This window comes from Trypanosoma cruzi, genomic scaffold, assembly GCF_000209065.1.
Source record: "Trypanosoma cruzi strain CL Brener 1047053516725 genomic scaffold, whole genome shotgun sequence".
NCBI classification, from domain to species: domain Eukaryota; phylum Euglenozoa; class Kinetoplastea; order Trypanosomatida; family Trypanosomatidae; genus Trypanosoma; species Trypanosoma cruzi.
Genome location: NW_001849575.1, coordinates 550,978 through 564,160, shown reverse-complemented (window position 1 = coordinate 564,160; position 13,183 = coordinate 550,978). Strand labels below are relative to the sequence as shown.

General features: G+C 52.1%; 5 protein-coding genes across 5 annotated transcripts, besides 16 other annotated features; all 5 read left to right on the top strand.

Moving 5' to 3' along the window:
• Positions 1 to 350: part of a sequence feature (areas not merged during assembly with more than two copies in the genome that could not be assigned to a particular haplotype) that runs on past the window's edge.
• Positions 351 to 1,876: a sequence feature (heterozygous, non-Esmeraldo-like haplotype).
• Positions 469 to 499: a sequence feature (AT_rich).
• Tc00.1047053510377.134 (mucin-associated surface protein (MASP), putative) lies at positions 1,104 to 2,504 on the top strand (the record flags this gene model as incomplete). The annotated part of the gene is made up of 1 exon (XM_816220.1): positions 1,104 to 2,504. The coding sequence occupies one exon, from the start codon at positions 1,104 to 1,106 to the stop codon at positions 2,502 to 2,504; it is 1,401 nt and encodes a 466-aa protein (XP_821313.1).
• Positions 1,265 to 1,479: a microsatellite.
• Positions 1,501 to 2,165: a microsatellite.
• Positions 1,877 to 2,557: a sequence feature (areas merged during assembly that could not be assigned to a particular haplotype. This can correspond to areas where the two haplotypes were merged or to regions with more than two copies in the genome that were merged during assembly.).
• Positions 2,558 to 2,762: a sequence feature (heterozygous, Esmeraldo-like haplotype).
• Positions 2,763 to 3,053: a sequence feature (haploid, Esmeraldo-like haplotype).
• Positions 2,769 to 2,792: a microsatellite.
• Positions 2,883 to 2,904: a microsatellite.
• Positions 3,054 to 13,183: part of a sequence feature (areas not merged during assembly with more than two copies in the genome that could not be assigned to a particular haplotype) that runs on past the window's edge.
• Tc00.1047053510377.120 (uncharacterized protein) lies at positions 3,871 to 4,566 on the top strand (the record flags this gene model as incomplete). The annotated part of the gene is made up of 1 exon (XM_816205.1): positions 3,871 to 4,566. The coding sequence occupies one exon, from the start codon at positions 3,871 to 3,873 to the stop codon at positions 4,564 to 4,566; it is 696 nt and encodes a 231-aa protein (XP_821298.1).
• Positions 4,776 to 4,802: a microsatellite.
• Positions 4,838 to 5,407, top strand: Tc00.1047053510377.110 (uncharacterized protein; the record flags this gene model as incomplete). Its single annotated transcript, XM_816204.1, has 1 exon — positions 4,838 to 5,407. One exon carries the CDS (start codon positions 4,838 to 4,840, stop codon positions 5,405 to 5,407), a length of 570 nt encoding a protein of 189 aa, XP_821297.1.
• Positions 5,970 to 6,818, top strand: Tc00.1047053510377.100 (mucin-associated surface protein (MASP), putative; the record flags this gene model as incomplete). Its single annotated transcript, XM_816203.1, has 1 exon — positions 5,970 to 6,818. The coding sequence occupies one exon, from the start codon at positions 5,970 to 5,972 to the stop codon at positions 6,816 to 6,818; it is 849 nt and encodes a 282-aa protein (XP_821296.1).
• Positions 7,163 to 7,183: a sequence feature (AT_rich).
• Positions 8,866 to 8,885: a microsatellite.
• On the top strand, positions 10,443 to 11,015 carry Tc00.1047053510377.70 (mucin TcMUCII, putative; the record flags this gene model as incomplete). The annotated part of the gene is made up of 1 exon (XM_816202.1): positions 10,443 to 11,015. One exon carries the CDS (start codon positions 10,443 to 10,445, stop codon positions 11,013 to 11,015), a length of 573 nt encoding a protein of 190 aa, XP_821295.1.
• Positions 10,778 to 10,846: a microsatellite.
• Positions 11,293 to 11,395: a sequence feature (A-rich).

Below are 13,183 nucleotides of genomic sequence, written 5' to 3'. Positions count from 1 at the left end.
TGAATAGGACACGTATGCCGCGCTGCCGTGGGCATGGACAGCGACCCCGATTCACTCAGCAACAGTGATCTAATGCCTCTGGATGGTACAACAGTTACGCCTGAGCCCAGCACAGCCCTAGCAAATGTTGAACGAGTGATAACGTGTCGGGCGGCGCTGATGCCGCACAGGATTATTTGCGCACAACGTCTAGGAAACCGGAGATCCCATCGGAGCACAACGCAGCATCACTTGTGCGCAACGGTTTTTGTGAGCACGGGCATTTCACGGATTTGTTGGCCATGGCTGAAATTGGTGACATCAACGTGCATGGGTGTGTGTCTCGGGTGTTGTTGCTTCTGCTTCTGGGGCTGTGGGGCACTGTGGCACTCTGCTGAAGTGTGAGGGAGGGTGGAACTGCGGCCTTTTGTGGAACAATAACTGTGCAGCTTGCCAGCATTACCCACTGAGTTTTGTCAATAACCTAAGTTTTTTTATTTTCTTTTATTTATTTATTTTTGCTGCTTTTGCCCTATTGGAATAATCAGCATCCCTGTGTTTTCATTTAATGATCGGTTGCTGCACACTGTAATGTGTGACGTGTTTCTACCCCTTGTTTCCTTCTTTTGCCCACACGCGGTACCGGCCTCACTGCTGTGCGTCCCACGGACTGCACGAAAGGAGGAGTGGAGGAACAGGCCGGATGTCGCATAAAATGTGAGGGGAGTTGTGTGGGCTGGTGGAACAGTACGAACTTTTTTTGATTTATTCAATCCAGGCATTACGTATACACAAACCAGTGGTTGTTTACATTGTGCTGCTTGGCACATAAAATGAAAGTCGTGCCTGATCCATTTTTATTTTTTTACTTTTTGGGAGTCATGCCGGACTCTCAACTATGTTGTTGTTCTTTTTTACCGCATTTTTAACTTCTGGTTTGCGGGGCTGTGTGTGAGTTCTGCAATTGTACTGATTTCAATTTCCTCGTGGTGTGTGCATTGTCATTTTTCACTGTGCGTGGTGGCTGTGTGTAGTGTAGCGGCCGTGTATTTCTCCTTTCCTTTTTGCACTGCGTTGACGTGTTGTTAGTTTGTGCTGAAGGCTGCACGCAAGTGACAGGAGTGATGGCGATGATGATGAGTGGCCGTGTGCTGCTGGTGTGTGCCCTCTGCGTGCTGTGGTCCGTTGCGGCCGATGGAGATGTTGTTGTTTCTGGTGGGGAAGACAACAGTCTGAAAGAATTATTTATTCCAGTTGCGAGATTGCAGGAAAGACAAGAACAAAGAGCAGTAGAAGCAACAGCTGATGCAAAGGCAGCAGCAGAAGCAGCAGAAACAGCAACAGCAAAAGCAGAGGAAGCAGAGGCAGCAGCAACAGAAGCAAAGGCGGCTGCAGAGACAGCAGCAGAAGCAGCAAAGGCAGCAGCAGAGGCAGCAGCCACGGCAGCAGAAGCGGCAGCAGCAGAAGCAAAAACAGCAGCCACAGCAGCAAAGGCAGTAGACACCGAGGCAAAAGCAAAAGCAGCAGCAGCAGCAGCTGAATCAGCAGCAACAAAAGCAACAACAGCATCAGAAGCAGCAACAAAAGCAAAAGCAACAGCATCAGCAGCAAAGGCAGCGACAGAGGCAGCAGCAGCAAAGGCAGCAGCAGCAGCAGCAGCAAAAGCAGAAGAAGCAGAAGCAGAAGCAGCAGCAGAAGCAGCAAAGGCAGCGGCAAAGGCGGCAGCCACAGCAGCAGAAGCAGCAGCCACAGCAGCTGAAGCGGCAACAGAAGCAAAAACATCAGCAGAAACGGCAAAAACAGCAACAGCAAAAGCAAAAACAGAAGCAGAAAAAGCAGCAAAAGCGACAGCAACAGCAACAGCAGCAGCAACAGCAACAGCAGCAGCAGAAAAGGCAGCAACAGCAGCAGCAAAAGCAGCAGCATCAGCAGAAAAGGCAGCAACAGCAACATCAAAAGCAAAAGCATCAGCAGAAACAGCCAAAGCAAAAGCAGCAGCAGCAGAAAAAGCAGCAGCAGAAAAGGCAAAAGCAGCAGCAGGAAAAGAAGCAGAAGAAGCAGCAGAAAAAGCAACAGAAGAAGAAAAAGCAAAAGCATCAACAGCAAAAGCAGCAGTAAAAGCAGCAGCAACGGAAGCGGACGCAAAAGCAACAGCAGGAAAAACAGCAGAGGCAGCAGCAGAAGCACTGCGAGGTACGACAGTCCGAGAAGAGGAGGTAAAAACAGCAACACATGATCAGGATAATTCAGTCGAACACCATTCTGGAGAAAAACAAGAGCTTCTACAAGAAAAAGAACCGGAACGACAAGAAAAAGAACAGCATGAAAAGCAGCAACACCAACAGCGTGAACATTCCGCAGGAAATGGCGAAGAATCCCCGAAAGAAAAAACTGCTAATGGTACAAATGCAACTGCAATTACGGACGACAGTGACGGCAGCACGGCGGTCTCCCACACCACCTCCCCTCTTTTGCTTCTTCTTCTTGTTGCGTGTGCGGCTGCTGCTGCGGTGGTGGCCGCGTGAGAGTGAGGGAGAGAGAGCCGTGCACCGCCCGCACACACACTCGTCCTTCACTCTGTGTGTGTGTGTCCCCTTGCATGGACTCTCGCCCTCACCTCATCCCACGAAGCACACACATAATGTGCCCATTGTATATATGAATGCACACCCATGCATGCCCGTTGGTGCTCTCTTTTGCACCACACGCACCGCCTCCGTCCTGCCTGGCTGCATGGGCGGAGCACCGTAACTGTTTCTGTTTTGTTTCCATTGCATTGAGTGGGCGACCTCTCTCTCTCTCTCTCTCTCCCTGTGTGTGTGTGTTTTGCTTTACGGGAGCAATGAGAGTGTGTGCGCTGGTCGTCCCACGCTTTGGCTTTTTTTGTTTTGTAAATTTAGTTGTTTTTTTTTTTTTTTTTTTTTTGTAATTTTTTTAATTTGCTTTTACTTTGAGCGTTTTTTTATTTCTTACTAACTCATTCCTTTTTTTTTTTTTCTTTTTGCTTTCGGGGGGCAATCACTATGGACGTTTTTTCTTTTCTACTCTTCCCTCTTTTAATTGTTTCTTCTGCACTCTTCCTGTGAGGGGTGCCGTGTGTTTCCCGCCCAACTGCTCCACTCGCACACCCACCGACACGCTCATGACGACGGCCCTGTGGGCCTCGCCTGCTGCACGCATGAGGAGGGGCCGCGACGAACGGCGCGCTGAGGGAGCCGTGACGTGTGGGTGTGCGACGAGGGACTGTGGGGCGGAGCACACATTTCTTTCCCTCTTGTTTTGTTTTCTTTGCGGCCAGGGCGGGCAGACACCCGCAGCGCCACACACACACAGCCACACCCTGCCGCCGTGTTTTAAAGGAATTTTTTTGTGCTTCGCGCGTGCATTTTACGCGCCGACAGTCCCTTCGGTGTCGGCCTCGTCAGCATTTTTCTCCTCTCCGATGATTTCCCTTTTTTTTCTTTTGCTGCGCTCACTCTCCCGATGGAGTGACGCGACTCCCGTCATGTCTGCGTGCTTCTCTCAGTCCCCACACACACGAGTGACTGTGCTCTGCGAGCCGCACTCACGCGCCGATGAGAGGGCTGAGGGGAGCAGCAACACGCAGATGACCCCATGAAATATAAACGATGTGCGGACACACGGAGGGTCGGACGGTTGAAAGACATTTAAATATCTTTTAATTTTATTTTCGGACAAAATATGCAGAAAATCTCTGGAGCAATATGGTAGTTAGGCGCTTTTTAAAATTTGTGTGGAACAGTAATGGACGATTTTTTTTTTATTTACAATTATTTTGTGTGATGAGGTTTATATAAGTTGAAGGGGAAAGCTTTTTTTGTTTTAAATAAATCTTGTGTGAATTGCCGCTGCTTGGGCTGCTGCGCAGTCATGAGTTTGAGCGGTCCTCTTCTTGTTGCTTCCGCCATGCACCTCCGCTGTACATTTTTTGCGTCCCTTTACATGCTCTGCTCCTCTTTTCTACTTCTTCGCTTTGTGTTTCTGCAGGCACACACAACCACACACGCACAAGATGCGCATTGTAGTGGATTTGAATGCTTCTTTTGCAGTGCATGCTGGCAGTTGCGTGTGGCGGCTTTTGTCTTCCTCCGTGGCCATGAGGAGAATGGAGGAGGAGAGGGAGTGCGCAGCCCGCGTCTCCTTTCCTGCGGGTGTGGTGCACCGCGTGTGACTGCGTTGAGTTTGGCTTCGTGTCCCATTGAGGGCGGGATGGCTGGAAAGTTTGGTGCCGCGTCATGGATGGATGAGGGTCCACTGTCGTGTGGCTGGTGTGGTGGGTGCTCGCTCCGTGTGCGTTGTGTGGTGGCCGCGGGTTTTGGCCATTTCCCGTTGGCTGTCGAGATGAGCTGGGAGGAGATGGTGGTGGATATCTTCTCCTGCTGCATGGTGGGTGGCTGCTGGCGTTGTATGCCTTCCTTGCGTGGATGCCGTCTCGTGGTGTGTGAACTGTGCGGCTGGGCCTGCTGCCCTCTCCTCATGTTGTCTGCTCTCTCTCGCTGTATCCGCTGTGCTCCGTCCCTCTCCCTCCTGTTGCATTCTTTTCCTTCTGTCTCACCGATCAGCTGACTGGCTCCAGCGACTCCACTACGAGAGGCGACGGTGCGTCATCGTGCGGTGTGCGCTGTGTTGGTGTGCGCCGTGTTGTTCTTTGCGCTCTCGTCCGTGTGTGCGTGACGGCTGCTGGGAGTGCTGGACATGTATCTGGTGATGCGGATGCGGTGGTTGTGCCGGTGGATGTGTCATGTGCTCCGAGTGACGGCGGCCTGAGCTATCGCGTGTGTGTGTGTGTGTGTGTGTGTGTGGAAGAAGTGTTCTGCTGCCAGTGCTGAGGCTCAGCATGAGAATTATATTTTCAGTGGCCTTGATGTGCAGCTGCCTAGCAGGAATGGTGAGCTGGGTGCTGTGTGCCATGTGGCCAATGCGGTGCACACATCTAGCAACTGCGCCGCAAGTTAATGCTGAGCCGTCACGTCAACACGAGGATTGGCGACAGTCTGCGGCGGCTGACGGACCCAACACCGTCGATCCGAGTCCCGCATCCAACACGGCGACCAACGCGTCCGAGACGAGGCCTGAGTTTGCCACCAATCCGAGCGAAATGATGGTCCCGAATACGTCCAAGAAGAGGCTTTCCTTTGCCAACGGTCCGAGAATATTAGTGGCGCTGAATGCATCGGAGATCATGTCTGTCACTTATGGCGGCAGGGGACACGTTGCTGCGGATAACACGGACGAGGTGAGTGAGCGCAACGCCACTGGATACAAATCTCTCGTTTTAGAAAATGGCGTTGCAGGCAGTGGATTTGTTGCTGAGGGTGATGCGGACGGATTGACTCAACGCAATGCCTCTGGACACGAAAACCCCAATTACGAGAATTCACCGCGCAGTATTCCGTTAACGGTGTGAGTCCCGAAGACTGCTTTGCCCTGCTCAACGACGCGAAATTGACACTGCGTGAGTTAACTGTTGACGGCACTGTGCGTGTGTGTGTGTATTGGGCGTCGCTGCTTCTTCTGGGATTGTGTGGGGTTGTGGCGGTCTTCTGAGCCAAAGAGTGTGGAATTGCGACTCCTCACGGAGATCATCTGCCGCGTTGCATGCGTGTTTTCATTTATTATCTACATGTTACTTTGTTTGTTTTGTTGTCTTCCTGGAATGATAAGTATCCTTGCTGTTCCTTTATTTAATGGTCGGTTGCTGCACACTGTCATGTGTGACTTATTTCCTCTACTTGTTTTGTTTTTTTTTGCCCACACGCGGTGCCGGCCTCACTGCTGTGCGTCCCACGGACTGCACGAAACGATGATTGGAGAGGAACAGGCTGGATGCCGCAATGAAGTGTGAATAGTTTTTGTTTGGGCTGATGCCGTTTGTGACTCTGTGCGGTGTAGCGACCGTGTCTCTCCTTTTGCTCTGCGTTGACGGGGAGTTAGTTTGTGCTGAAGGCTACACGCAAGTGACAGGAGTGATGGCGATGATGATGACTGGCCGTGTGCTGCTGGTGTGTGCCCTCTGCGTGCTGTGGTGCGGTGCCGGCGGTGGCGGATGCAGTGAGGCTTTGGTACCTGTTGCCGAAATAACTGTTGATTCTGCGAGTGTTGGTGTTGTTACCGACAAAGACACCGATCGTACGGTGCCTGGTGAACTGGGAAACCCTTCCGTAGAGAAAAAACAGCTGCAAAACGTTGAGGATTCCGCACCCGGGTCCCCGCAATCGCAAGCTGGCTTAGATATTGAATTAACAAAACAGCAGCCACACACCGACCACAAACATACGGATCCACCGCCACATTCACAATCATTGCAAGAAGAGCGGCGTGATGGAATACCCGAGGGTTCGCCAGGGGAATCGGCGGCTTCACTCAGTCAAGAGGACACGAAGCATACATCAATTGTAAGTCCAGAGCGTAATGATCCGCCATCTGCTTCAAGTAACAACAATACCGTCAGCAGTAATAGTGAGGAAGGCACAGAAGGTACTCCGAGCAGTACTGAAATTATAGTAGCCGCACCGTCAGAAGACGGCCAGGAAGATGAAAATGTCACTCCTTACTTGGAACAACCTCAGGAAACTTCCACAGCCGCACCGGCCATTACCACTCAAACAAGTTCCATGACGGCGCCCGAAGAAAATGAGAGCAACACCGTCAAAATGAGTGATGCATCACCACAAACAACAGTCGCCGCCAACTCAAATGTTGCGACGAAGCCTGCCGAAAATGATGGCAGCACCGCGGTCTCCCACACCACCTCCCCTCTTTTGCTTCTTCTTGTTGTTGTTGCGTGTGCGGCTGCTGCTGCGGTGGTGGCCGCGTGAGAGTGAGGGAGAGAGAGCCGTGCACCGCCCGCACACACACTCGTCCTTCTCACACTCTCTGTGTGTGTGTCCCCTTGCATGGACTCTCGCCCTCACCTCACCCCACGAGGCACACACATAATGTACCTATTGTATATATGCATGCACACCCATGCAGGCCCGTTGGTGCTCTCTCCTGCACCACACGCACCGCTGCCGTCCTGCCTGGCTGCATGGGCGGAGCACCGTAACTTTTTTTGTTTCCATTGCATTGAGTGGGCGACCTCTCTCTCTCTCTCTCCCTGTGTGTGTGTTTTGCTTTACGGGAGCAATGAGAGTGTGTGTGCTGGTCGTCTCACGCGTTGTTTTTTATTATTATTATTATTGATTTTGCTTGGTTGTGGTTGAGTGCACCCATTACCCTCCTTTCGATTAGTGGCTTGCCTTGACTGCGGATTCTTAAAATTTTCCTTGTATGTTATTATACTGTTCCTTTCTTGATGAGAGAGTGTCAATCTCTTTTTTCCTTGTCACGCCACCAAGTTTTTTTTTTTATTTATTTGACATACGCCATGCGTCCGTTGATCCACGTTACTCTGTGACCTGCATTGCTGCTGGTGTTGCTGTTGATGATGTCCGCGATGTGATTTGTCAGCGGATGTCTTGCTGTCAGCCTGACGTATCCTTCGTTCCTTGACGATTTGTTGCGTACCGACGGTGCGTGGGCGTCTCTGGTGATAGTGGGGGACGCGTGTCTCAGAGCGCAGGATGCGTCGCGAATGTGCGGCGTCGTTTGTGAGGACCGATGGGTGACCATCCGCATCCAGGCGTCATCAACGGACTTTGAGGACAGCATAAGGCACTGCGGCTTCTCCTTGTGTTGCACAAAGAATTTATTGGACGGTGCGTTTGTATTCAATCTTTTGCAGCTTTTGTGGGGGAAGGTGGGAGGTTGATGGCATGAGGACTGAATTCGTTTGAGTGGCTGCGTTCCGTTGAGTTGCGGCCAGTCGTGGCACTCTTTTGGGGTTTGTCATCTTGTCTCTTTTGTTTACTTCCCACCGCGGCACGTGGATAACACTGATCCGAGGAACATTTGTTTGACCGCGTGTGAGCTGCTGCCGTGCGTGGTGCATGGACTATGTGATTGTGTGGGGAGGTGCATTGGAGTGACGAATACTTCTGTTTGGCGTGTTGCGGTGTGTCGGAATGATGTTCGGATGACATGTGAAGGGTGTTGTTTGTGATTTGTGTGTCTTCTCTGGTGGAGCCGACATGTGTGCGGGGATCGCGGCGTTGCTGGCTGACAGTTCCACGTCACTTTTCAGCATTCCTGGATGTGCTGAGGAATGACGGCTGGCGACCAGCGTGTTGGTGCTGCCGGTGGGAATAAGTGCATCGGGAATAGGCCGTTTTCTCTTTTCCGTGCTGGAGCCGATGAACTGGCACGAGGGCACCGGCTGCAGGCTGCCTGCCAGCACGTGTGAGCAGCGGATCCATGCACACACCGACGCTCATCGCAAGAGCGTGTGCGGTCACAGTGGCCTTTTGTGGCGTGCTTTTGTGGACGTCAGCCCATCGAAGAATGTGTGAAGCAAACGGCTGACAGCACACGAGGAAAATAAGTGCGTGCACTGTGCCGTGTTTCAGCGTCGATGGCAGAGCGACAGGAAGCCCGTGCTGGCAACTGAGATCTTTGCGTCGCGAGGGATGTCGGTGTTGATTTTGGATCGTCGAGGGTGAAGTGATTTTGCTGCTGCCCGTGTGTGTGGCCACTCCGGCAGAGGGCGGACACAAAAGGGAGGGATGCAGGCGCTGCGTGTGTGTGTGCAGGTGCCATGCAACAGCGTCACAACAAACATGCTGCGACTCGGTGACCCTCACATCGTAGTGGTCCTCACGAACAGCCGAGGCACGGCCCACACCGATGCACTTAGTGGACGGAGTGAGGCATCTTTTGAGGCGCAGCAGGGAACAGGATGTGTTGACGCAGCCACGACGTGCATGGAGTGTCACGATGGCACAGTCAGCTGTGGCTGGTGGAATATTTACTTCTCGGAGACAACAAAGAGAGAGAGAGAGAGAGAGCTGCTCCTGCTGCTGGCGTCGTTGCTGCCTCTTGTGGCCTCCCATGCCGATTATTGTCTGTCCGCTGATCATAGGTGGTATGCCTCCACTAGTGGCGTCGTCTGCAGGCATTTCACAGCACCAGTGAAACACACATCACGTCGCATGCTTTGGCTGTGGATATGGTGTCGTGAATGCAGCCGGCATTATATTGCCCGACTCCTTTTCACTGCTTTGCGACGAATAGATGCGTCCCCGCCCGAGCCATTCACTGCAGCTCCGTGTGTTGTACTGCCAGCACAAGACTCTCTTGTTGTCTGACGCCTGGCTGACAGTCAAACACCACTGCGTTGGGACATGCAGGGATGTGGACTGCCGCTCACGGTGTTGGGCACCGCTGTTTGGATGCGGCGGCCACACGAGCGGATGTGTTGTGGCACAATCAAATGCGTGAAATACGCGGAATCATAGCGGCTGCAATAATATCAGCGGTGTGGCACTACGGAGTATGTGAGGGGGTGATGCATGATGAATCACAGTGGGCGGCATGCGAGGGAAGTGCACCGCGACGGAGCGTCACCCCGCCCTCAGCCTGCAGGGGAATGTACACCCTCAAAATATATGGACGAGACGCCACCAAACACACATGCCCTTCCATGCACCAATAAATAGGAGCGAAGGTGCGTTCTGGTGTGTGGGAGTCCACTCACATATTTTCATTTCCACCGCAATAAACGGTGAGGAATCAGGAGCCACAGCAACGAAAGGAAAAACAAACATCTACTGCAACACTTTACCAGCGAAAGGCAGGAACAACACAAACCGAATTATTGGCTGCACCAACACAAGAAACATTCACAAGAGGAAAATAAATAATAATTGTGCACCCTGCAGAAATCCCCAATACACGATGCAGGCATGAAGGTTTGCTCTATGCAAAAACAAAACAACGCATGCAGGCATCTGCCAACATTCAAACAGAAACACAAATAAATGGTTGTCTCCATTATTCCGTTCCATCCGCTTATTTTTGCGTGTGCTACTGCTGCGATGGTTGCCGGGCCTGCATGAAGTGGTGTGCGCTGAATATGAAGGAAGGCCAAAGGCAACTGAATTGTTTTTGTGATGAATATTGGCTGCACTTTCCATGGACCAACAATTCACGTGGTGTGCGGGGATCTCTCCTTTTTTATTGTTACTTTGCTTTTGTGTTGCTGTGTGTGCTGCACCTCCTCTTGTGTGTGTTTGCGTACCCTCCGTGAGGGGTGCAGACACGACGGACCGCTCTCGCCGTATGTGCATGCGGTGGAGCCTTGTGTGCCGCTCCTGTTTGCTTCTCCCTCTTCCATCTGTGTGTTGGTGTTGCGGCAGGGCTGTTTGTGTGTGCGTGCCTGCTGCCGTGGATTGGAGTGTGTGTTGTGCGTGGTGTGCGGCGTGCGGTGCATGCCTGGCTGCTGCCCTCTCCTCATGTGGTGTGCCCTCTGTGTGTGTGTCTGTCGCACCTCTCGTCTCCCCTGTTGCTCTCCATGTCCCTCACTGTGCAGATCAGCTTCACACCACTGAACGACCACACTCACGATGATGATGACGTGCCGTCTGCTGTGCGCCCTGTTGGTGCTCGCCCTGTGCTGCTGCCCCTCCGTGTGCACGGCAGAGGAAGAAGATAACCGCAGTACGGACTCCGATACGCAAAAGGGTGTAGGTGGGACAAACGGTAAGCAAAATGGAACAAATGGGAGCCCAGAACTAACGACCAAAACGTCAGAGGATGAAGGTGAGAGCGGTACGCAAGTCATAGAAGGCAGGCTCACCGATGTGATCTCCAACAGTGATGGTGCGTCCGGTGAGCCAGGGAAACCAAGCGCTGTGGATCAATCCGCAAAAAAAACAAAATTGGAGGTTCCTGTGGAAAAAACGACGACCACGACGACAACCACAACGACCACAACTACAACAATGGCACCAACTACTACAACAACAACCACTGCGCCGGAGGCACCAAGTACCACGACTACAGAGGTGCCAACTACGACGACCACCCGCGCACCGACACTTCTTCGCGAAATCGACGGCAGCCTCAGCAGCTCTGCGTGGGTGTGTGCCCCGCTGGTGCTCGCCGTATCCGCGCTGGCGTACACCACTCTGGGCTGAAGAGGTGTATGCGGGCTGTGCGTGCCGGCACTCAACCACGGGGATTTGTGCGCGTCTACTGTGGTTCGATGTAAATAAATACGAGAAAATAATGATTGTGTTTTGTTTCACTTACTTCCTCTGCCCTGCTGTGTGCTCCATGTTGCTGCTCCCTGTATCCGTCACGTTGAACGCATCCGGGACACACTCGTATGCACGACACGCTCACAACTGTTTGTGTGGACGCATTTTTGCGTGCTGGTGCATGCGCACTGGGGCCATTCGTTGCAGCTCCTTGTTTTTTGTGTTTTGTGTTTTTAGTTATTTTTTTTTTACTTTCTTTTTTTCTGTTTTTGTTTTGTTGTTGCTTGTTTTTTGTGTTCATTTTGCTTTTTTTTTTTAACTTCCTCCGGGGCGTTGTGAGTTTTTCTTTTTCATTCTTTAATGGTTTATTTTCTTTAATTTTTTCTTTTTCTTTTGTTTACTAATCTTTCACTCCACACATCCCTCCTGTTTTGCTTTTGGGGGCAATCACTATGGACATTGTTTTCTTTTCTACTCTTCCCTCTTTTAATTGTTTCTTCTGCACTCTTCCTGTGAGGGGTGCCGTGTGTTTCCCGCCCAACTGCTCCACTCGCACACCCACCGACACGCTCATGACGACGGCCCTGTGGGCCTCGCCTGCTGCACGCATGAGGAGGGGCCGCGACGAACGGCGCGCTGAGGGAGCCGTGACGTGTGGGTGTGCGGCGAGGGCCTGTGGGGCGGAGCACACATTTCTTTCCCTCTTGCTTTGTTTTCTTGCGGCCAGGGCGGGCAGACACCCGCAGCGCCACACACACAGCCACACCCTGCCGCCGTGTTTTTAATATCCTTTGCTTTGCTTGTGCATTTCTTGCGCCGGCAGTCCCTTCGGTGTCGGCCTCGTGAGCATTACTTTTCCCCTCCTGATGATTTTTTTCTTTTGCTGCGCTCACTCTCCCAATGGAGTGACGCGACTGCCGTCATGTCTGCGTGCTTCTCTCAGTCCCCATGCACACGAGTGACTGTGCTCTGCGGGCTGCACTCACGCGCCGATGAGAGGGCTGAGGGGAGCACCAACACGCAGATGACCCCATGAAATATAAACGATTTGCGGACACACGGAGGGTCGGACGGTTGAAGGACATTTAAATACCTTTTAATTTTACTTTGCGGGCAAAATATATGCAGACAGTTTGGTGTGGCCACACGGCAGCCGGCTGCTTTTTTTAAATTTGTGTGGAACAGTAATGGACAATTTTTTTTTCATTTATAATTATTTTGTGTGATGCGGTTTGTATAAGTTGAAGAGGAAAGATTTTTTATTTCAAATAAATCTTGTGTGAATTGCCGCTGCTTGGGCTGCTGTGCAGTTATGAGTTTGAGCGGTCTTCTTCTTGTTGCTTCCGCCATGCACCTCCGCTGTACATTTTTTGTGCATCTCTCCACATAATCTGCTTCCTTTTTTATACTTTTATGCTTTGTGTTTCTGCAGGCACACACAACCACACACACACAAGATGCACATTGCAGTGGATTTGAATGTTTCTTTTGCAGTGCATGCTGGCAGTTGCGTGTGGCGGCTGTTGTCTTCTTCCGTGGCCATGAGGAGAAGGGAGGAGGGAGTGCGCAGCACGAGTCTCCTTTCCTGCGGGTGTGGTGCACCGCGTGTGACTGCGTTGAGTTTGGCTCCGTGTCCCATTGAGGGCGGGATGGCTGGAAATTTTGGTGCCGCGTCATGGATGGATGAGGGTTTGTTTGCTCCGTGTGGCTGGTGTGGTGGGTGCTCGCTCCGTGTGCGTTGTGTGGTGGCCGCGGGTTTTGGCCATTTCAGTGGGGCTGTAGCGATGAGCTGGGAGGAGATGGTGGTGGATATCTTCTCCTGCTGCATGGTGGGTGGCTGCTGGCGTTGTATGCCTTCCTTGCGTGGATGCCGTCTCGTGGTGTGTGAACTGTGCGGCTGGGCCTGCTGCCCTCTCCTCATGTTGTCTGCTCTCTCTCGCTGTATCCTCGGTGCTCCGTCCATCTTCCTCTTGTTGCATTCTTTTTCTTCTGTCTCAAGGATCAGCTGACTGGCTCCAGCGACTTCACTACGGGTGATGATGACTGCGGTGATGACGATGGTGACGGCGCCGTGCGGTGTGCGCCGTGTTGTTCCTTACACTCTC